The sequence below is a fragment of the Salmo salar genome, chromosome 10, assembly GCF_965601325.2.
Source record: "Salmo salar chromosome 10, fSalSal1, whole genome shotgun sequence".
Taxonomy (NCBI): Eukaryota; Metazoa; Chordata; class Actinopteri; order Salmoniformes; family Salmonidae; genus Salmo; species Salmo salar.
The window spans coordinates 96,040,993-96,065,049 of NC_138300.1; the positions used below are offsets into that span (position 1 = coordinate 96,040,993).

Here is a 24,057-nt window from a genome sequence, read left to right on the forward strand (position 1 = left end):
AAAACGGGGAGAACACATATCTTCATTGCCAGGTATCAGAGAAGAAGTCTAGCTGTGATGTATGCTCGACGGGACCACCTAGCCCTATAGCAACCGCCATAGCAACACACTCTGCCATCTACGTGAACAGCATAATAAGATTACAGGAATACACACACACCGTCAGAAGCAGAAACATTAACATACACACACACCGTCAGAAGCAGAAGCAGAAACATTAACATACACACACACCATCAGAAGCAGAAATATTAACATACACACACACCGTTAGGAGCAGAAACATTAACATACACACACACCGTCAGAAGCAGAAACATTAACATACTGTACACACACAGAAACACACACAGTGGAGGTTGGGTTCATATTCCTGATCAAACACTCAGCTGTTGGTTTTGTGGATCACTGTAGGGATGTTTAGAGAGCAGAAATAGAGTGAGGAAGAGAGGAGGGAGAGGAAATGAAAATAGAGGAGAGGTGAGGAGAGGAGAACAGAGGTTGGATATGAGAGACCATCCCTTTCTGAATGCTTTGAGAGAAGGAAGGGGTGGAGGGGACAGGAAGAGAAAGAGGACAGTAGAGAAAGAGAGAATGAAGGAAGATAGTCATAGCTGCAGGAAGTATTTTAGGGGGGGTGGGGGGGGGGGGGAATTTGGCCACTCAAACAGGATTAATAAAGCCCTATTTCACACAAGACTCATCTTTTTTTTCATTATTATTATTGTTATTATTATTTTCAATTTGTCAGGGGGTGCTGCAGCACCCTCAGCACCATTACATCCCGTGGCTATGAAGATAATACAGAGGCTTGACAAAAGAAGAATGGAAAAGGAGATGTGTGTGATAAAATGGAGGGTAGAGAAAAGGAGATAAATTAGAAGAGAGAGGGGATGAAGGAAAGGAGAGAGAGGATGGAGGATGAAGGAAAGGAGAGAGAGGATGGAGGATGAAGGAAAGGAGATGGAGGCTGAAGGAAAGGCGAGAGAGGATGGAGGCTGAAGGAAAGGAGAGAGAGGATGGAGGCTGAAGGAAAGGAGAGAGAGGATGGAGGATGAAGGAAAGGAGATGGAGGCTGAAGGAAAGGCGAGAGAGGATGGAGGCTGAAGGAAAGGAGAGAGAGGATGGAGGATGAAGGAAAGGAGAGAGAGGATGGTGGATGAAGGAAAAGAGAGAGAGAATGGAGGCTGAAGGAAAGGAGAGAGAGAATGTAGGTGTGCAATACTGGAGCATAGAACAGAAGTAGAGTTCCTCCCCCTCCAGCCTTGCATAAATTTCACACTTCATTTGCATATTCACTACTTTCACTACATGACTACATACATGATATTCATTAGCATAATAACCATCTATTATAGTAAGCTTTGTTTGAGGATAAAGGAGAGTTTAAAGGAAAAACAATATGAGGAAGGGAACAACACAAGGAAGTGTGTGTGTGTGCATGCGTGTGTGTGTGGGTATGTGTGTGCGCTTACGCATGTTTGTGTGTGTGTGTGTGTGTGTGTGTGTGTGTGTGTGTGATCTGGGATTCCTTTCCTGGATTCCTGGTGCATGTGTTTATTGTGTGCTGTATGTTATATATACCCCAGAGGGAGGGGGTAATCAAACTACCTTCAGGGCTTCAGCTGAACTCAACACACAAGGAGCTGGGAAGAGAGAGACATAGAGACAGACAGAGACAGGGACAGACAGAGACAGAAAAACAGAGAGACAAAGGCAGACAGAGAGACAGACACAGAGAGACAGAGAGATATATAGAGGGAGAGACAGAGAAAGAGGCAGGGAGATATAGAGGGAGGGAGACAGACGGGGGAAAGAGGGCGGTGGATAGAGGAGCTGCGAATGAGGTTGGCACGGTGCCATCCACTCAGGGCTGGTTCCCACACACTGGCATGGGGAGGGTGGTGTAGAGGGGCCAGGATAAGGAACAGAGAGACTCTTTCACATTGCTACACCAATGCCCAAAGACAGACAAGATACTCAGATTTAGAGGTCGTCATTGCAACAACAAAAAATGTTCGCAATTGACATACCTGGGTAAATGAAGGTTAAAAAAAGATAAAGAGGAGATGCAGAGGATGGAGGAGGACATAAGGAAGAGCCCTTGAGACCCCTGGAGGGTAGCCGAAACAAGACGACTAGATCCAGGAGGATGAAGAGAGGAAGTAGAGAAATTAGGGTGAGGATGGAGGGATGAAAAGGAGGACGATGAAGAACATGGACTCTGCCGGGCGATTTGAGAGTCACATCAATGGCAGCTGGCGTTCGGAGGACAGGCACCATACCATCAACAAAGTGTCCACTCCCTCCATCCTCCTCTCTTTCTCTGCTCCCATCGCTCTCTCCTCCCTGTGCCAGCTAGTGGATGACATTCCATCCAGCTGCCGTGACACGCTCAAAAACAACGGAGCTAGCAGCAGAGAAATGTCTCATTTGGAGAGAGGAGATTCACTAGAGAGGATTCATCGCTATTCAATGTTTGTTTGTTTGTTGGATTGTTTGGACAAATCTGGCCAGGAGTGCCAGGGCAACGGTTGCCAGCTTCCCAGCGATGGCATCTTTCAGCGGGGGGGAGGGGGGGGGGGGGGGGGGTGGCAGACCAAGAGTTGGCACTACACCAGGGGAGAAAGACAGAGTTGGCACTGCACCAAACACAACACAACACAACAGATGCTTACGGCCGCTAACAGGCTGGTTAAACACTAAAGAAATAGCTTTCACATGCTTATGTGACTGACAGGTTCGAACCTGGGGATCAAAACGTTTTAGTCCGCTAAGTCAATGCAACTCTTCAGACGGGATCAAAACGTTTTAGTCCGCTAAGTCAATGCAACTCTTCAGACGGGATCAAAACGTTTTAGTCCGCTAAGTCAATGCAACTCTTCAGACGGGATCAAAACGTTTTAGTCCGCTAAGTCAATGCAACTCTTCAGACGGGATCAAAACGTTTTAGTCCGCTAAGTCAATGCAACTCTTCAGACGGGATCAAAACGTTTTAGTCCGCTAAGTCAATGCAACTCTTCAGACGGGATCAAAACGTTTTAGTCCGCTAAGTCAATGCAACTCTTCAGACGGGATCAAAACGTTTTAGTCCGCTAAGTCAATGCAACTCTTCAGACGGGATCAAAACGTTTTAGTCCGCTAAGTCAATGCAACTCTTCAGACGGGATCAAAACGTTTTAGTCCGCTAAGTCAATGCAACTCTTCAGACGGGATCAAAACGTTTTAGTCCGCTAAGTCAATACAACTCTTCAGACGGGATCGAAATGTCAACAACAACCAACAACCAGTGAGTGGCAAAGGCATGGGGGGGGGGCGGCACAATATCCTCATGAACCCAGGAGTACAGCAATAAGGAGAGGGATGAGACTGCTACTTCCTCTATACTAGTACCTCCCTCTCTTCTCTCAGTATCTGAACCGCTAAGCAGCGAACACTGAACCCCTGTGTTGGAAATCTCCTACACTCTTAGAAAAAAGGGTTCCAAAAGGGTTCTTCGGCTGTCTCCATCGGAGAATCCTTTTTGATTCCTTTCTACAGAGGGTTCTACATGAAACCCAAAAGGGTTACACCTGCAACCAAAAGGGTTCTACCTGGAACCAATAAGGTTCTTCAAAGGGTTCTCCTATGGGGACAGCCAAAGACACCTTTTAGGTTCTAGGTTTCCTTTTAGGTTCTAAGAGTGTATGGTGTATCAGACTGAGGGAACATTTACAACAGAAGAATAATGAGATCTTAAATATGTTGACTTGTTATGGATTTCAAGTTCACAGAGAAAACAAGGATGGAGGAATCAATGAGAAGATGGATTTCAAGTTCACAGAGAAAACAAGGATGGAGGAATCAATGAGAAGATGGATTTCAAGTTCACAGAGAAAACAAGGATGAAGGAATCAATGAGAAGATGGATTTCAAGTTCACAGAGAAAACAAGGATGGAGGAATCAATGAGAAGATGGATTTGAAACTTTTGGGATTCACCATGTGTGTTATTTCCGTACCAGCCAGATTGCTGCAGTCCAAAGGCCAGATCACAGACACAAGCAGAACCAGGCAGTAGGCGCTGCTGTATGTGTCTGGTTATCTCCTCTGTTGATAATGAACAGTGACGGACTAATTTCAACAGCCAATCATAATTAGTGATTTAATCGCTCTGCAACATTTTCCTCACCCTGCTCCCCACCACCTCACCCCAACTCACACCCCTAAACCGTGCCACATGGTTGGACGTGACTGGATATGCTAATGTCTGGAGATTGTGCGTGTAGACAGAGAGAATCTGCCAGGACTAAAAGGGATGTGTGACAGTGTGAGATCACGCAGCAGTAGTTCCGTTTTTTGTTTTTTCTTCACTGGTTATTTGGATTTATCATGACTGGTTGAAGACGGGCTTAAACTGCTTCACCTTGGCTGGTTTGCGTGTGTGTGTTTGTGTGTGTGTGTGTGGGGGGGGGGGGGGGACTTCATTTTTGCCAGAACTCAATTTCTAACATGTATGTGCACAGAAGTGAATCGCATTGCAGCTGACCCAATTACCTGAGATTTTATTTATGGGTGCAGAGATTATCTGGAGACTAACGAGCAGTGGATCAACCTCTTCCCTCTCTTCATCCCCTCCCTCCTTCTATCCCCTCCCTACCACTCATTTTACTCCCGCCATCTCTCCCTCCCTCCAGACTCCTGTGGGATCTTAATTAATCGCAGCCTTCATTATGCAAATACAGTGCAATAAACGACAGGAGAGGAGGAGCTAGACACAGTCTAATGGAGGGAGAGGTGGGGGAGGGAGAGATGGAGAGGGGATGCAAATCTGGTTTTACCTACAGTATGATCTCACCAATACCATTGAACATGTTCTGATAAAGGATTGGTACATGTTTATAGCAGAACACAAGACTATAGTGTCATTTCTCCATCAAGCACCTGCTCTCCCCAGACTGGTGGCCTTTTCTGCTTCAAGCACACAAGGAATATATGTAATACTTGCAGAAGCTCAGCAGCCAACGCCATCTTAGTTTAATCATCACACAGGATCATAGGGTTCATGCGAATTTCATTTGCATATCATTAAACGGTGAGACTCATTTGGTGCGGCCAGCAGGAATGGGATTGGATGAAGAAAAAATGAAAAAAAGCATCTCGTTATTAAACAGCAATGTTTTATAGTCCGCCAGCCAATCCATTTAACTTGGCCGTAATTAAAATGTGTCAGAGACAATCAATCATTCTAACAAGGATATTACCAGCATCTCAATCTGGAAGAACACTTGATACTGGAAAGGAACCTGTGTATGGAGCTTAAAGGTATATTCCCCCATAACACATCCAGTATACTGTATGTGGCACAGGAAGTTGGTGGCACCTTAATTGGGGAGAACAGGCTCGTATTAATGAGTGGAGCGGAATAGGTGGAATGGTATCAAATACCATTCCATTAGGGCCGTTCCAGCCATTAACATGAGCAGTCCTCCCCTCAGCAGCCTCCTGTGGTATGTGGTTTACATTACGCTTGCCTTTCCAGTTTCCCTTCTCTGAACTCTGTGTTACTGTGGAAAGAAGTGAAACACACATAAAGAGTCAGATGGAGTCAGATGTCATATCTCAATGATGCCACAATGACCTTAGCACTGTGTGTGTGTGTGTGTCTGTGTGTGTTTGTGTGCATGCGTGCGTGAGTGTGTGCGTGTATGTTTATGCATAAAACACTTTTTACCATAAGGGATATAATTAGACTGCTGATCTTTTTGCATGCAGATCAGTTGGACAGCATGACAATTGCTCAAACCTGACACACACACACACACCCCCATGACCCACCCCCTATCATGGGCAGCATGTGGTGTTGTCTGTGGGCAGAGTGTATTAGGATTAGCATAATGCGGGGTGAGTCTATGTAACAGCCACGGTGACGCGTGCTGAACTCACTGTCCTGCTGTTGAGCATTCAAATCACCTAATGGATGTAAAGAAGCTAGCTACCCAGGAGAGGGGTATGCGTGTTGGGGGTGGGGCATAACAATGAAAAAAGGCATAGATAGATCAAATGTAGACATAAGAAAAAAGTATAAAATAACAAAATTACATATTTGTGTGAACTATTTGAGTGAACTAACCCATTTAAGATGCTCCTAAAAGCAGACAATTCTGGCCCTCTTACAATATAGAGCCTTCAGATACTGCGGAGAGAATGTGTTCCAGAACATTCGCATTGTAAATAGACTTTTACCAGGCTATCTCTCCCATATGACTGATTAGAACAGCCTGGCGACCATTATAAAATCATTAAGAAGATGGATAGAGAGCACATCTTCTAATAAAAACCGCTCTATACCTGATGAAGCACTGAACAAACTCTTCCTCAATGACATTCACTGATTACTGCCCAACAGTGTGTGTGTGTGTGTGTGTGTGTGTGTACTATTAATACTGTACTCCATTAGTGATATGGCTATTGCAGTATAGTATTCCAGCAATCAGTTTACCATCAGGACTGTGTCTGTACTGGGATTTCTAGTACTGAATAAAAACATGATACATTGATAATGTGAAACACACACACACACTGAGAGAAATCATGGAAAAGCATCTGCCAGGGGAGGGGTTGAGGCTGGGGTAGGGGTGTTATCAGTGAAAACAGAGTCCTGTCTCTTTAACTGGTGGCTGAGCTGAAGGACTCATGAATAAACATGAACTTTTTCCTCTGCTCACACAGAACCAATCTAAATCTAAATGAGCCTACATACACACCAACACCAATGACATTATAACCCTTCTGGGTTAACCCCCCCCCCCCCCCCCCCCCCCCCCCCCCGGATCACTGATGCTCTAGTGTATGACATTACAACCCACTATCCCTCCTTAAAGTAACCTCCCCTGTCCCCCCAACAGCATTCAAAATACGTACACGAGTAGGCAATAGCATTATATCCCCTACACACACATAGACCCTCCCCTTCCTTCAACCCCCCTCCCCCAGCCCCACTTCCAGCATCATCAACAGCAGCAGCAGTATAATTCATGCGAGGTCATTAATATTCATCATATCATTTTGTCACAAAGGAAAGTAATCTGGCTGGATGTCACTGACGTAATTAATGAACTGACCTCTGGGTCCAGGGATCTACCCAACACACACACACACACACACACACACACACACACAAGACATTGGGCAAATGTGTCCACCAAACCAGACTTTATTTACCTCAGTGGCTATGGAAAGGGGAGGGGGAGAGGGAACACAGTTAACCACTGGGGCAAGAGACTGGGACAGGTGCACAACACAGGTATCTTTTGGTTATCACTACGGCAACAGCTTCCAGGAACGACACAATATTTACATCTTACAGTTATTCAGAAAATAAGCAAAAGGAATAAAACAACAATATGTACATAACAACTGCCAAGTGGTACAGTATTTGGAATTTCAGTACAGAAGAAAGATCATTGGTATTGTGGTAAACATTGGTCAGATATAGAGCTAAGGGTAAACAGAGTTAGAATCCTTTGGAAGGTTAGCCTGGATGACAGACTGTTTCTGTGTTCAGTATCACTGCATGGCTACATAGCTACATGGCTACAATCTGTGTGGCTACATGACTACGTGGCTACCCAGGTACATGGGATACGTGTCTATGTCACTTCATGGCTACATTGTTGCCTGGCCTATAGCAGAGACAAGCATGGCTACATAGCTACGTGGCTATAAGGCTACATTGTTGGCCTAAAGCAGAAACAAACATGGCTAAACAAGCCAGCGACACAAGATCAGAAACATACCGGTACACAGACCTGTGGAAGGTTTGGGCTAGATACAATCCAACCTGCCATAGAATAGCTATGCAGGATCTTAAGTATAGAAGTATCTTATCTTTATAGTATCATTGTAACTTCTTTGTATCTTTGTTTAGAAACCACTGTCCACATAGTAATACATTACTGAGTAAATACTGGCGCCCCAAGTATCTCTTTGTTAACATCAGAATAAAAGGTCAGGTTATGAACAGCGTCATGTGTGTTATAACAGTTTGTTGTTATTAAAGTATTACAAAATACGTTAGCAGCCAACTGGACATCCTCAAAGACTGAGATGGAAGAATCTATCTGGTCAGAAAGACATTGAGGAGGAAAACATTTCAACCACTCTACACACTGCAATGGCTCTGAAGTAGTTCCCTACTGAGTATGGTACACTAGGGGCTGGGGTTTGGTTCCCTACTGAGTATGGTACACTAGGGGCTGGGGTTTGGTTCCCTACTGAGTATGGTACACTAGGGGCTGGGGTTTGGTTCCCTACTGAGTATGGTACACTAGGGGCTGGGGTTTGGTTCCCTACTGAGTATGGTACACTAGGGGCTGGGGTTTGGTTCCCTACTGAGTATGGTACACTAGGGGCTGGGGTTTGGTTCCCTACTGAGTATGGTACACTAGGGGCTGGGGCTTGGTTCCCTACTGAGTATGGTACACTAGGGGCTGGGGTTTGGTTCCCTACTGAGTATGGTACACTAGGGGCTGGGGTTTGGTTCCCTACTGAGTATGGTACACTAGGGGCTGGGGTTTGGTTCCCTACTGAGTATGGTACACTAGGGGCTGGGGTTTGGTTCCCTACTGAGTACACTCCTACTGAGTGCACTAATAGCTGGGGGGGGGGGGGGGGGGGGGGGTTGCTCCTCCATCCTAGTATAATAACAGGTTTTGGTTTTTCTGGAGGTTACAGTGTACACTCACCAGTGGCCTGGTGAAGAGGCAGATACAGCAGTTCTGATACAGTCACTCTTTCTTCCCAACAATCAATATTACATTATCAAGTAAACTTTTTAAGTTGTTTTCTGTGGCATTTATGCATCGATGGTTACAGTGTTATTGTCTTTGGGTTGTGTTTTAAAGCATTCAATATTATCATAGTTATTACTGTTACTATTACTACAGTAATATTATTACATTTAGAGAACAAAAAGAGGAGAGATGAGAGAGAAAAAGAGAGAGAGAAAGAAAGACGGTTAGAGTGTGTGAGAGAGTTAAGTGCACACAACATCCAAAGTTTTCATCAGTATTACGTCAGTAACTCTCAGTGAGTATGGTCCGTCAGAACAGAGGCAGTCTCAGGGGAGACTGAGTCGACCATATAAAAGCTACATACTGTACATTAATTTACTCCTCACACCATTTAACATTGTAATAATGGAACTATCAATTATCGGTCAGAAAGCTCAGATATCTGAAATCCAGAGAGGTTTCTTTAGAACTACCATTATAGGAACTTCATATCAACAGTCAATATTTACATCATAAGGTTTCAAAACAGACTTTGTGTCTGGCATTAGGAACAGAAGAGAAACTAGTACATTACTAGGACCAAATAAAAAACAGTTCAGTTGGCCTGAGTATAGTATACATGGGATTATATTACACAACATACTGGTATTTACTCAAATAAGAAGAAAAGGCAACTCCACATCATAACGCCTACATTATGTTCTCATACACCACAAAATAACACTTGTCATATCAAAGCATAATAACGACCGTTAATCCATTGTATTCATATTCATTAACATTTACTAAACACAGACAATGTTGTGTAGTGTTTGGTTAAAGTTGTGACATATATTGGTCGAACGTTATCAAAATAGCTTCTTATACGACCTCTCACATAAAGGACAAAGTGGACTTAGCTCAGTGCTATTTGGCCTATTTTCCACATAAGGAGCGTTCAGTACATGTGCAGTAGAGTCATCATTGGCTTGAGAAGGTTGAGGTCTGCTTCAGCACCACATAGACCAGTCAGTCTATTGATACGCACCAGTCTCAGATCTACTCTTCACTGTATGGGCTGTACTGTGGTTTGGAAATGAAAAACACCATGTTGACAACACAATCCACGGACATGTAAGGTTTTGGTTACGAGCTTTGGAATCCAAGCCAGTCTTTGCAGATGCTCTTTGTAAAGAATATTTGAATTTTTTGTTTTCCGTAGCTGCTTTTGTTTCTTTCAGTTTTCTTATACTTTGAAAGAACGTTCTATACACTAAAACATCGAACAGTTTGATACTTGCACTAGTAGTCTTTAAACACAAGTGAGACGGGCACCTACTGTGTCCTGGTTCTCCAGATTCTATTGTCAGAACAGGGACATCTGTTGGCATGGAGGGGTTAACTCCTGAGGTATCGGTTGGAGGACAGGAGAGGAGGGGAAAGGAGAGAGAGGAACACAGGAGTGGTGTCTTAAAGCTCTAGAGGAGGTCTGCCCTGTGATGTTTTGGGGCTGATTAAGGGGTGAGGTACACTGGTAGAATGCTCTTTGGCTTCTGTGGCATCCGGTTGGTTTATTGTTGTGAGTGACGTGCACTTAGTTCATGGCTGTGTGCGTTCTCTCCCCTGTCCTCTGCTGCCTTTCCCTCTATCCTGTGGTGGGGTCAACTCTGAGGCTCCTTGCCCTCTTCTCCTTGGCCCGGCCATTCTGAAACCACACCTGCACCACCCTGCGTGGGAGCCCCAGCTGCCGTCCCAGGCCCTCACACTGCAGGGGACTGGGGGTGGGGTGCTCCCTGTAACAGGCTCTGAGCTTGATCACCTGCTGGGGGGTCATCTGTGTACGCTGCCTCTGCTGCTGCTGCTGTCTCGGTCCATGCCTATCCACACTCTCAGACAGACTTGGACTGGAGTTCTGGTCACAGTCTTGAACGTTGAAGCTTGCCATCCCATATTTGTATCCCAGAGACAACAGATTGCTATGGTTACCCACATGAGCCTGGTCAGACGAAGGGAATATTTTTACTGACAGACCTTCTTCCTCTTCCTCCTCTTCCATGTCGGGTTCGTTCAGGTCAAAGGTCAAATCTGTTTTCCCAGAAATGTATTTTCTCTCAGTGGGGATGGCCCCGGGGCTTGGGGAGGGATGAAAGGGGTTCGGGGAGGGATGGAGGGGGGAAGGGAGAGAAGGATGGTGGGAGAGAGAGGGAGAATGCTGGAGGGGCAGTGGGGGACCCTCCCTGTCTCTGTAGGATCCATGGTTGTGAGAAAAGCTGAAGTCATCAGCGGAACCTATCTGATGAGACAGACCATAGGCAGGTCTGTCAGTCTGGGACCAGTGGCGGGCCCTAACATGGGCATCCAGGGCACTTTGAGCCTTGAACAAAGCCCTACAGAATGGACAGCGCCTGTGGTTGTCACCCAGACCCACACCTAAACCTCCTCTCCCCAGGGTCTGGAGCTGGCCCTTCCTCTGACGAGCCCTAGTGTTCTGGAACCATACCTGAGGAAGGACAGACAACCACAGCATTATTACACAAAAGATGATTCAGCATTACAGAATTATAGAAATGTTACTATGAGAATGATAAAGTACCTGCACCACACGTTTCTTCAGGCCTGTGTCCCTGGTGATGCCCTCCAGTACAGAGCGGGTTGGGTTGGAGTTCAGACTGTAGCGCTGGTACAGAACCTCTAGCTGCTCCGCACTGATGGTGGTCCTCTGGCGCCTATCCCGCCTCTGCTCATCCCCCTCTCCCTCCCTCTCTCCCCCTTCCTCTCCATCACCGGCCATCACATCACTCATAGGCCTAACCTCTGTCCCTTCCTCCAGCCTACGCTTCAGAGAGGGCAGGGCTGGGCTAGGAGCAGAGTGGGTGGTAGTGTATGGGGGCAGAGCTGGGCTAGGAGCAGAGTGGGTGGTAGTGTATGGGGGCAGGGCTGGGCTAGGAGCAGAGTGGGTGGTAGTGTATGGGGGCAGGGCTGGGCTAGGAGCAGAGTGGGTGGTAGTGTATGGGGGTAGAGCTGGGCTAGGAGCAGAGTGGGTGGTAGTGTATGGGGGCAAGGCTGGGCTAGGAGCAGAGTGGGTGGTAGTGTATGGGGGTAGGGCTGGGCTAGGAGCAGAGTGGGTGGTAGTGTATGGGGGTAGGGCTGGGCTAGGAGCAGAGTGGGTAGTAGTGTATGGGGGTAGAGCTGGGCTAGGAGCAGAGTGGGTGGTAGTGTATGGGGGTAGAGCTGGGCTAGGAGCAGAGTGGGTGGTAGTGTATGGGGGTAGAGCTGGGCTAGGAGCAGAGTGGGTGGTAGTGTATGGGGGCAGAGCTGGGCTAGGAGCAGAGTGGGTGGTAGTGTATGGGGGTAGGGCTGGGCTAGGAGCAGAGTGGGTAGTAGTGTATGGGGGTAGGGCTGGGCTAGGAGCAGAGTGGGTGGTAGTGTATGGGGGTAGGGCTGGGCTAGGAGCAGAGTGGGTGGTAGTGTATGGGGGCAGAGCTGGGCTAGGAGCAGAGTGGGTGGTAGTGTATGGGGGTAGGGCTGGGCTAGGAGCAGAGTGGGTGGTAGTGTATGGGGGTAGGGCTGGGCTAGGAGCAGAGTGGGTAGTAGTGTATGGGGGTAGAGCTGGGCTAGGAGCAGAGTGGGTGGTAGTGTATGGGGGTAGAGCTGGGCTAGGAGCAGAGTGGGTGGTAGTGTATGGGGGTAGAGCTGGGCTAGGAGCAGAGTGGGTGGTAGTGTATGGGGGCAGAGCTGGGCTAGGAGCAGAGTGGGTGGTAGTGTATGGGGGCAGGGCTGGGCTAGGAGCAGAGTGGGTGGTAGTGTATGGGGGTAGAGCTGGGCTAGGAGCAGAGTGGGTGGTAGTGTATGGGGGTAGAGCTGGGCTAGGAGCAGAGTGGGTGGTAGTGTATGGGGGTAGAGCTGGGCTAGGAGCAGAGTGGGTGGTAGTGTATGGGGGCAGGGCTGGGCTAGGAGCAGAGTGGGTGGTAGTGTATGTGGGTAGAGCTGGGCTAGGAGCAGAGTGGGTGGTAGTGTATGGGGGTAGAGCTGGGCTAGGAGCAGAGTGGGTGGTAGTGTATGGGGGCAGGGCTGGGCTAGGAGCAGAGTGGGTGGTAGTGTATGTGGGTAGAGCTGGGCTAGGAGCAGAGTGGGTGGTAGTGTATGGGGGCAGGGCTGGGCTAGGAACAGAATGGGTGTTGGTGTATAGGGATAAGGGTGGTTGGTGGCAGGATGATAACAGGGACTGGTACTGAAGCATTGACTGGAGGGCTATGGGCTGCATTAGACCAAGGGGGAGGAGAGAGGGGTCTATGGGGAAGGGAAGAGAGGAGAGGTTGGATAAAGGAAGACGGGGGAGGGGGAGTTGGGGTAAGGGGAGAGGGGGTATGGAGAGTTTGGGCTTGTGTATGATAGTTTGAGAGGGGTCAGGGCAAGGGGTGGTTGTCGTTGTGGTACCGTCCTGCTCTGAAAGTGGTTGTGGTTGGCGGGGGGGTGGAGGAGGAGAGGGTGTTGGTGAGGCTCTGGCTTGGACTGGGGAGAGGAAATTAACTGGGGCTTGGTCTGGGGACAGGGTTACAGATACGGATGCTGGTGGTGGGGGCACAGCTGGGTCTATGGCTGTTAGGGTTGCAGCTGGGGTAAGGGCTGGGACTGAGGTTTGGGAGATGGAGAGGAATTGGGCTTGGTCGAGGGTTGAATCTGAGGCTGGTGCTGAGGGTAAAGGTGCAAGTGCAGGTGCTGAAGCTGGGGTTAGGGGTGCAACAATAGTTGTCTCAGTGTCCCCCGGTGTGAAGGGTCTGAGGGGGTAGAGGCGGTCGTACTGCAGCCTGTACTGTCTGGAGAACATCTCCAACACTACAGGAGGGATCATCTGGCGGTGAACAAACTCCTGGTGGCTCTTCAGGATCAGAGAGTCAGAGAACAGCTTCCCACATTCTCCACACTGCTTCTCCTCCTCCTCCAGGCATCCCTCCATCTCTCTGTTCTGCTGTCTCTGTCTGCTCTGAGTGCTTTGTAGGGCCAGTTCCCAGCCGTATCTTTCCAACAGAACTCTGAGGGCCTTCTCTGCTCTCTCCTTCTTCTCACTCTCCTGCATCTCTCCGTTCTTCTCTCCATCTCCATCAGGAGGGGAGGATGGGTTGTATTCTTTCTCTGTCTGGTGGAGGGGGGAGTCACTGTCAGCGGTCTCAGCCTGGGTTTCACATTTCGGAGCATGGGCTGGAAACTGGATTCTATTCGTCTCTGGCTGTGGAGAGGGAGGTCCAAGCCTCTCTATCTGGGGGCGTTGGTCCGAGGTGGTCTGAGGGGAGACAGTTGAGGTGGTCTGAGGGGAGACAGCTGAGCTGGTCTGAGGGGAGACAGCTGAGGTGGTCTGAGGGGAGACAGCTGAGGTGGTCTGAGGGGAGACAGCTGAGGTGGTCTGAGGGGAGACAGCTGAGCTGGTCTGGTTCATAAGGGTTGTGTTGGGGTTGAGTAGCAGCCCTCCAGAAAGGTAGAAGGACAGTAGCAGCTGCTGCTGTAGAGAGAATAGGCTGTCTGGCGATAAGGGGAGGGGAGGGAAGAGGTTCCCGTGTTGGAGAATCTCTGCTGCTGAAGGGAGGTGCTGCTTTAGGAGGTTATGTTGCAGTAAGGGGAGGTGTGGGAGCAGTGTTGGACTAAAGATCTGGGGCTGGAGGAGGGCTGTGTGTTGCTGTATCTGGGCCTGGGCTAATTGCTGTTGGAGTAACGTCAGGTCCTGCTGTCCTGCGGAAGCGGTCAGGTCCTCTACTCTCCTCCTCTTAGCCTGTTGACCCTTAACCTGGCCGGAGACACCCACACTCAGCTGGGCTTCACTCAGGGAGGAACAGGGACTTGGGGAGGCAGGGGCTGGTCTGGTGACTGCTGGGGGGGTTCCCCTGGTAGATGCCTCTTCTCCTCCAGGCGAAGGGCTGGAGGCAGGGGTCTGGGTTTGGACCAAGGATGGGACTGGGGTGTGGGGAGGCTGGGTTGAGGCTGAGGCTGGAGCTAGAGTTTGGTGAGTGTGGGGGTTCAGTGGTAGCTGGGTCCGAGCTGCACGGGCTCGTGTCTGGTGCAGTACAGAACGGAGGTGGATGTCCAGGGTGGAGCTCTGGCTGTAGGCCACCCCACACATTCTGCAGCGGTAGGGCCTGGGGTCAGAGGCCAGGCTGCACCGGTAGGGGCTTGGTTCCAGGCCCTGGGGGGTGTCAGCATAACTGGGGCTGCAGTCATGCAGGGCCCGTCTGGCTTTGGCTCGGTGGAGGTGGGACACAGAGTTATAGTGGACCAGCAGGATGGTTCTCTGAGTGAAGGACTCACAGCAGACTGAACACTTGTAGGGCCGAGCCGGGTCCAGGAACCGCTCCAGAGTCGGTTTTGAGCCCTTGATGAGGGGGCTGGATTCTGACCCTGTCTCCTCCCCCTGCTGCCCTGAACCCTTGTCACTATTACTAACCCCTGGACTGGGCCTCTCCTCCTCATCTGGGTCATCCTTTTCATCCTCCTCTCCTTCATTTCCCTCCTCCTCATCTTCCTCCTCCATACTCTCCCCCTCCTCTTCCTCCCCCTCCAGGCTGGTTGGTCGTTGGACGTGTGCTCCACTCTGGTCAGGGTGTGTACCCTGTAGGTGTAGGTCCTGTAGGTGTGTGTTGAGCAGGTGTCTCTGCAGGGCCTCTTGGCTGCGGCAGCGTCTGGGGCAGAGGTGGCACTCTGTCGCCGCCCTCATGGCATGGTACTGCCAGTGCAGCTTCAGCTTCTCCTGTGTCCGGAATGCTAGACTGCACCTGCCACAGCGGAACCTGTAACCATGACGATCAGAGGAGGGAGGGGCATCGCTGAGAGGAGAGGGGGGTAAGGCAGATGAAGGGAGGTGGCTGAGGGAGGGAGAGGGAGGAGTGGGGGGGGGAGGGGATGAGCTGGGGGACTCTGGGAGGTGAGAGGTGTTGTCCTCTGCTAGATGCTGGTCCTCACAAGGACGGGTGGGCAGAGCAGGGACATCTTTGGCTGGTATCACTTCTTCTTCATTTATATGGGAGTCGTTTGATTGAGACTCATTTCTGAGGGACTCCTTTGCGTAAAAGTCCATTGTGTTGGAATCGTTTGTTTGATATTCGTTTGTGTTGGAGTCGTTTGAATGGGAATCCCTCTGCAGTGTCTCTTTCTGTAGAATCTCTGGCAGCTCCACTGCCACCTGGAAAAGAATCCAACAACAAAGGTTTTCAATGTCAGTCTGAACCTATCCAGATGACTGATTGCCTTTATAGTCAGTCAAAACAGTGTCTTTCCTGTTTGATAGTGCAGATGGAATAATAATTGTGATGCTCCTTTATTGTCTACATCACCTCATTCTCCCATTACACACTTTACTTCTAAATCAATGAATAATAATACGAGATGGAGGGAAATAGAATCAAGAGTGTTTTAAATCAACCACACACAGAAAGAAGACACACACACATGGCATGGCAGAGACAGAAGAGAGCATACACATATGCGGGTGCAGCAGTGAGAGAGTGAAGGTCAGGCTTAATCTTGAGAGAGTAATTGGAAAGCGAGGAACATAATGGCCATCATCACCCCAGACTGAATTAATGAACCTACACTACTATCAGAGAGAGCGGGAGAGGGGTGGAAAATGGGGGCTGTGGTAGCAGAGAGATGGAGAGAGAAAGCGAGGGGGGGGGTTGAGAGGGGGCGAGAGAGAGAAAGAGGAGGCGCAGAGAGAAAGATGGAGAAAGAGGGGGTGGAGAGGGGGGACGAGAGAGAACAAGGGGTGCAGAGAAAAAGATGAAGAGAGAGAGGACGGGTGGAGAGAAGAATGAGAGGTATGAAAAGGGAGTGAGAGAAAAAAGGGAGAGAGGAGAGGGTAAGAGAGATGAGAGGAGGGGTGAGAGAGGGATGAGGGGAAAAACAGGAAGACTAAAAGGAAGAAGGCAGTCAAGTGAAGTCAGAGAGGGAGACAAAGAGCACTTAGCATCCTGGGTAAAGTAATGGAGGTTGGTGATGTGGAGAGATGAGCACTCTTTGTTTGCTAGAGACACTAAAAGCAAACTCCTTCAGCTTGATTGTACTTCTGCTTATGAAAGGTAGCTAGAACACACACACTTACAGTGCTCATGAGCTTGTCCACACAGTCCTGGGCCACACTATGAGTGAGTGTGAGGTGACGTCTCAGGTGTGTGTGTACCAGTGTGTCCTGGCACAGTGGGCACTTGGCAGTAGTCTGTTGGTCAGTGGTGTGCTTGTCTGTTCTGGGGCGTTTGGGAGAGAGGGGGCTCTGTGTCTCCTCCAGCCAAGAGAATGATCGCTTGGCTGGGGATAAGGAATCTCTCCTCTCCCCCTCCTCACTGCTTTCATCTAGAAAAATAACACATATGTTAATCCCCCCCCCCACACCACACACACACACACACACACACACACACACACACACACACACACACACACACACACACACACACACACACACACACACACACACACACACACACACACACAGATTGATCCATTATTGATTTTCTATTAAAGAGCCTCCTGAGATTCAGACCAGTTCATTCAGACCAAATACCTGCTATTGACTGTTTAATACAGAGTAGCAGACAGAGTTAGACCAGATTTAGACCGGACAGAGATAGAACAAAGTACAGGTGGAGTCATTAGAACGGTACTCGGAAGTCTAGTTTCTGACCCTCACTAAGCCTAGTCATGGACTAAAATGCATGCTCAATGGAGAATCTCTATTGACAGTGTCTGGGTAACTGGCCCTTAAAGTTCTATTCTGGAATATTACAGACATTTTAGTCATTTAACAGATGCTCTTATCTAGAGTGACTTACAGGAGCAATTAGGGTTAAATGCCTTGCACAAGGGCACAACGTCAGATTTCTGTTCACCTAGTCAGTTCTGGAATTCCAACCAGCAACTTTTCGGTTACTGGTCCAAAGCGCTTAACCGCTAGGCTACCTGCCACCCTACAGTTCAATAGCAGTGAGTCGGTAGGTGCTTGTTAGCGTTGTCGGGGTGATAGGGGATGTAACGAGCATGTGCATCGACAAATCAATTAACCCAATTGACCCCTGACCATAATCAATCATTCCTTTTCTCTCAATCACTCTCTCTTCACCTTGCTCCATCACCTTTCTTCTAATTTCTTCTCGCCGTTGACTTATCCTAGGCCTGCAGTTCATTTTCTCTATCCTATTTATACATTTGTTCTGGACTGATGTACAAAATATGGTTGAAATTCCCTCTTGCCAATGTCTACAATAATCCCATACTTTTAAATTCCTCAGGAGGAATGAACAAGTGCACACTTCAGAGAGAAGGGAATGGGAAAAGACGAGCTGAATTTCTTACCCATCTCAGGACTGGTACACTTCCTGATGCTGAAGATGGCAGCTAGCTCCTCTCCTTTATTCAGGCTCCTCCTTTTCACAATCTGCAAGCGGTGAAGCTCCTCCCTCTTATGATGACCCGTGGAGTGGGTGTGTCTCAGTAGGTGGAGTTTAGAGCGGGAGGAGTAATTACACAAGACACAGTGGAACGACAAGGAGCCTCCAGCTACTGCACTGTCATACTGCTCTAAGAACTAGAGAGAGAGAGAGAGGGGGGGAAGTTGGAGTTATACAAGGTGTGATAGAAAGAAATATGTACAAAATAAATCTGGTCTCTGTGTTTTATTTGCTGTCTATATGCCAAATATTTAGAAACAATTGTAAAGCCCAAGAACAGCAAATATTGTGTTTGTACTGACCCTGTAGACTCTGAGGCTGTCCTGGTGTTGGGAGTTGACACTGTGTATTCTCAGTTTCTCCAAGCTGCTGGTCTGGAAGTCACACACGTTACACTTCAGCTGGACCAGGTTGCCTGTAGCAACCAACTTCCCAACTTCCTCCCAGTCCACAGCCTCCCCCTTTTCCCCTCTCTCCCAGAGGTGGGCAGCCAGCTGGTAGCGGGCCCTGTGTCTGTCTGTCTGGCAGTGCAGGGTGAAGTTAGCTGTGAGGGGGGTGCTGTAGCCACACAGCCTGCAGTAGCAGCCTCCGGCCACCAGACAGCGCCACTCAGACTGGGGCAGGGAGCGGGGGGCACTCAGGTGAGACCCAAGAGACTCCAAACTGTCAGAGGAGAAACTGAAACACACCAGGCACCGGAACACACCACGGTAGAGTGGAGACGAGGAGGAGAGAGACAGGGGAGGAGGGGGAGAGGGGGAGAGAGACAGGGGAGAGGGGGATGGAGAAGGGGATGGTGAGGAGGAGGGAGGAGGAGAGGGGGAGGGGGTCAGGGTTGATTCTGGGGCAACTGGCTCCTCTGCTGTTAGTTGATGCATATCCAAAGACTGCTCCCCACCTAGAACACACACACACACACACACACACACACACACACACACACACACACACACACACACACACACACACACACACACACACACACACACACACACACACACACACACACACACACACAGACACACAGACACACAGACACACAGACACACACACAGACAGGCCGTGACAAAACATACATATAAGCATGGATATAATCAAGTATCTACCTACAGTAATTAAGTATGTGTCAGTGTGTGTGTGGTCTCTCACCTATGCTGTGTAGCAGTGTGAGTTGAGGAGGCAGACTCCTGCAGTGGGCCAGGTAGTAGCTTCTCTGCAGCTGCAGCACGTTGTGTGTGTGTTTCAGGCGCAACACATTTTGTGTGTGTTTCTCGCTGGTGGTGTGTATGCGCAGGTTCCGCGCAATGCTGGTCTCATAATCACACACCTCACACCGCCACCTCTTACCCTGGGAGGAGGGATGGCTGGGGTAGGCCGGTGTGTTTTCCGGGGGCTGCGTGACTTCGGGGTGTGTGTGTCCGTACACCTGATCGCCTGCTGTGTCTCTGACAGAGGAGCCCCCGCTGTGTGTGGAGTGTGTGTGTGTGCTGTGCACATGTTGTGTTTGTCCCGCTGCCTGTACGTTGCTGAGGTGTTTGTCTGACTGCATGTGTATGCTGAGGTTTCCTTTAGAGGACGTGGCGTAATCACACACACCACAGCGGTAGGGCTTGTACCCACAGACATAACTCTCCCCCCGGGACAGACGAGGATGGGCCTTCCCTGTGCTACAGTACAGACACACACCCCTTGACCCTCCACAAACACAATTCTCCCCCAAGCCCCCACAGACACATGAGCCCCCAGACTCTGGGTGTTTTTCTCTGAGGTGGACTTGCAGTGTCTGCTGGGACTTGTAATGCCAGTTACATTTGGGGCATTTAAGCGTCTTGCAGGAGTTCCGGGAGTGCATCAATGCCATGTGACTGTTCAGTGAGATGGGAGAAGAGGGTGAGGAGGAAGAGGAGGGAGAGGAGTGGAGGTACTTAGATACAGTCTCTATGTTCTCATCTCCCTCTCTTTCTTTCTCTCCATTTCCCTCATCATCATTTCTTTCTATTTCCATCTCTCTATCTCCATCTCTCACTTCTGGGTTGTTGTTTGGTTTGGGAACTTTGGCGGTGTCTCCATTGGCAATAAGGGAAGTGTGAGTGGCGTCTGCTCTACCATCATCCTTAGCGGGTGTGCTGGTGGACTCAGACAGAGCAGACTGCTGGGGTTTAAAGCTCAGAGGAAAACTAGGACTATTGCCCTGCACTTCTCCTGTGTCTCTCACCTCTGTCTCGTTCTGACGATAAGGAGAGGAGGGGAAAAAGCTGGAGCGCTTTGGAGAATTGGAAGGAGAGGTAGAGTGCTTTGGAGAATTGGAAGGTGATAATGAGAGCTTTGGACAGGTAGAAGGAGAGGTAGAGTGCTTTGGAGAATTGGAAGGAGTAATGTGGATGTTGCTGTTCAATGTGCCACTGGCCATAACAGTGCTGGAAGCAGAGCTGTGCTGGCTCTGTCGAGGTAATAGACTACATTTGGATTTGGTTTGGCTTTGGTTTGAGATGGCCTCTTCCCTCTCCTCCTCTTCCTCTTCCTTCTCTTTTTCCTCTTCTCCTCTGTCTTTGCTGCTGAAGGCTGGTGCAAGGTTTTTTCTTCCCGTTTCCTCTCTGTCATCCACTAGTAACAATCTTTCTTTCTCCTTCTCATTTAGCTTCTCTTCCTTCTCTTGCTCTTCTTTCAGTGTCACACCATTATTCTGTGAGTATATACCCCCCTCCCCTTCTGGGGTCTCCTCTCTGCCTGCGGTCCCCTCTGCTCCCCCCTGCTCTGTCTGAGTCAGGTTGGAAGGCTCTTTGGCAGGGGCCGGGGCTGAGGTACGAGAGGGCGACCCCTTACAAGGAATCACTTCCGGGGTCAGGAGAGGATGAGATAACGGCTTGGTGCTGATGTCAGGTTCTCCTCCCTCTCTCCCTCCATCCCTTCCTCTCCCTCCCTCACCGCTGTCCATAATGGCTCCTACAGCAGCCACGCATCACTACCCCACCTGAGAGAGAGATGGGGGGGGGGGGGAGGAGGGAGAGAGAGAGAGAGAGAGAGAGAGAGAAAATAATTTAAAGGAAGAAATACATGTACATAGTACTGAGTGTTAATTACTGCAACACAATAAACAATAGTCTTTGTCAGGTGAACTTCTACCTCTACTATAGCTACTCCACTGGCATTGACTCTAAAGGTTTTCATTTACACAGATCAATAGCCTAGTCTATCGATAACAAATCTAAAATGATTTACACAATTATTCCCTACTATATGTCTATCTAGTATGGGAAACCATTACTTAGGGAAAGGTGTGTGTGTGTGTGTGTGTGTGTGTGTGTGTGTGTGTGTGTGTGTGTGTGTGTGTGTGTGTGTGTGTGTGTGTGTGTGTGTGTGTGTGTGTGTGTGAGAGAGAGAGACAGAGAGGTGGGGGCATACTGGTTAACGGGAATTCGACTGAATGAGTCGCGCTTTAGAGAGAGAATGATATCCTACCCTGATAAAAAAAAATAGGGCCTACCTCCCCAACTGAGCTGAAAATATTGAACCGACAGGAAACGTAGATGATTACGTTTGTGTGCATTGTCAGCGCGGGAAAAACTCACAAACCGAGGAACTATCGCTGGCAGTAGCCTGCAACGGCTGATGTTAACCAGTATAGGCTACACCAGCTGACACCGACATTATTTAACTGGAATGGTGACTATGACGATGTTTATATTACTGTAGCGTACTTCTGTCTTTGTTTAGCCTACTCAAGAGATAAAAACCGCAACAGCCTATAACGGCACAAAGCTCTTCTTTCCATTCAACAGCACAGCCAATATCCGCGATATCCCCCAGTAGTTTGAGGGATATCACGGACAGTTAGAAACAAACGCAGACTCACATCTGTGCGGCTGTGGCGGCGGCGTCTCTGGACTCCTTGGACTGTATCTGTATCTGTAGTAATCCAGTCAAATAGCGGGTCTACTGAACATCCACATATTCCCTTTGGACCAGAGAGCGTGCAGGAGAGGACAGCCGCAAAGAGAGCAGCATAACACAGTCCTCCTCTCTGTGTTCCTAAAATCGTCTTCTTAAAGCTATATCTACAGTAAACAGAGGGACGGAGGGGTGTGAGAGGGGGAGAGGTAGAGTGAGGTCTGAACATAGAGGAGAGAAAAACACTTAGCTCTTTATTCCTGCTAATTGGTTTCCTGCAGATGGCTGAGGCTACCCCACTGCGCATGTGCAACATTGCGCAGGCAGCATCAATGGGATGCGGCGGAGGAGAAAGGGAGGGGAGAGAGGGGGAGAGGGACCGAAGAGGGACTATGTAGAAGACTAAAGAGGATACAGATAGTCGGAGAAAATAGTGAAGTAATAGAATTATCATTGTAATGTTGATATTGTAAGAAAGGGTTGGAATAATTGGAATAATAATTTTGTCACAAAAGGTTAAAGTGACATGTAGCTGTATATGTAGATGTATGACAAATATATATATCGCTTATATCCCATACACCTTGTATCATAGGCCTACCATCAGTCGCATGCTTGAAATATAACACATTATTTGCCAAGTATTTATTATTTCAATCCACACAAAACTATACTACTGCTACATTATTAAATAATATTAAATAATACATTTTATCAGCGTTAGGCTATATCTGCCGCGCTTCAGAGAAATAGGCCAACACTAGCCATATTATGACTAAAAGGAGAAACAACGAATTGTAAAATGTCTTCTATTTTTGGTCATAAATGGCTAAGGCCTACACATGTATTTATGATCCGTTCAGCTTTTTCTTACATAAGCTCTCTCTCTTTCCTCTTTTTCTCTCTTTCTATTGTCATGATAATGTAATTGTGGATTTCACAATCTGTCGGTCTCTCGAGGCTCAACAGACTCAACGTACAAAAACCCTGCGTCTTCACGACAATATTCCATAAACCTACCGTGATTGTATAATTCAAATGTTTATTTGTTTTCATCCTTAAAAACTTGAACAAATAATTGTTTAACAGAATCTGAATTATTGTTATGATAGGCTTATTATAATTGTTCATAATAATCCAGGCTAATATAATATAGGATAATATATTATAATACAGCCTAATACAATTAATTATATATAATAATTATTTCAGAATTATTATTTTAATAAATCACATGCTATAATTACATATCTGATAGAATATGCAATTGCAATACAGGATTCATGAACATTTTAATTTGTACTGATTTGTAATGATTATATTTTAGAGAAATGCGTATTATCTGTGTAAATAATAGGCCTAATTAACATAGGCCTATGTTGGGACTTTTTCACTTCCAGTGCATCTCTTCCTAAAACCCTGTATATCGTGCATTAAACATAGAGATGGTTATTGTGAAATAATGCATTACAGTATTAAAGTAAGCTTACTTACTATGTGATACGATGATACGAGAAGCATCTGCATAGATAATTCTCTAGAAGATTACACCACCTTTGCTTCTATATTCCGTATGCACTCCAGAATTATAGAAAATTGTAAAAAATAAATAAAAAATGAAATATAGCACAAAGAAAATACTTTTTTTGTCTGCTTCTTAACCAGGTCTCATGTTGCTATATTATATCCATTCCACACATAATGTATTATTCAACATCATGACCTCGTGTGTGTGTGTGTGTGTGTGTGTGTGTGTGTGTGTGTGCGTGCGTGCGTGTGTGTGTGGGGTGTATTTCAAGACGCTTTGCTATGAATGTTCTATTTTTCATTTTTAATTAAACGAAAACGTAAAGTAGGCTATAACTTACTCATTGCAAACCAATTTAAAATCTTCAATAAAAACTGCTGTAGCTTAACCTTTTCTGACACAGAATTTAAAGGCATGTTGTACTGGGATTCAAATATTGAAATTGTCCTCTGCACCACTGT

At 47.8% G+C, this 24,057-nt stretch overlaps 1 protein-coding gene across 1 annotated transcript; it reads right to left on the reverse strand.

The window, feature by feature from the left end:
• Nucleotides 1–7,178: 7,178 nt before the first annotated feature.
• On the reverse strand, nt 7,179–22,360 carry LOC106561217 (uncharacterized). The gene is made up of 7 exons (XM_082957243.1): nt 22,034–22,360; nt 19,330–21,151; nt 18,483–19,078; nt 18,086–18,317; nt 16,839–17,086; nt 11,346–15,920; nt 7,179–11,252 (listed from the first exon to the last, which is right to left on the reverse strand). The coding sequence occupies exons 2-7, from the start codon at nt 21,113–21,115 to the stop codon at nt 10,398–10,400; spliced, it is 8,292 nt and encodes a 2,763-aa protein (XP_082813369.1). The 5' UTR covers nt 21,116–21,151; nt 22,034–22,360; the 3' UTR covers nt 7,179–10,397.
• Nucleotides 22,361–24,057: the final 1,697 nt, after the last annotated feature.

What these genes read in the sequence shown, in the direction of transcription:
- LOC106561217 (XM_082957243.1), bottom strand. Translation starts at nt 21,115, where the DNA reads ATGGACAGCGGTGAGGGAGGGAGAGGAAGGGATGGAGGGAGAGAGGGA. An exon ending in TGGACAAGCTCATGAGCACT is followed by an intron (nt 15,921 to 16,838) that starts GTAAGTGTGTGT and finishes ATTCTTTTCCAG; the next exon opens with GTGGCAGTGGAGCTGCCAGA. An exon ending in TGAAGAAACGTGTGGTGCAG is followed by an intron (nt 11,253 to 11,345) that starts GTACTTTATCAT and finishes GTCCTTCCTCAG; the next exon opens with GTATGGTTCCAGAACACTAG.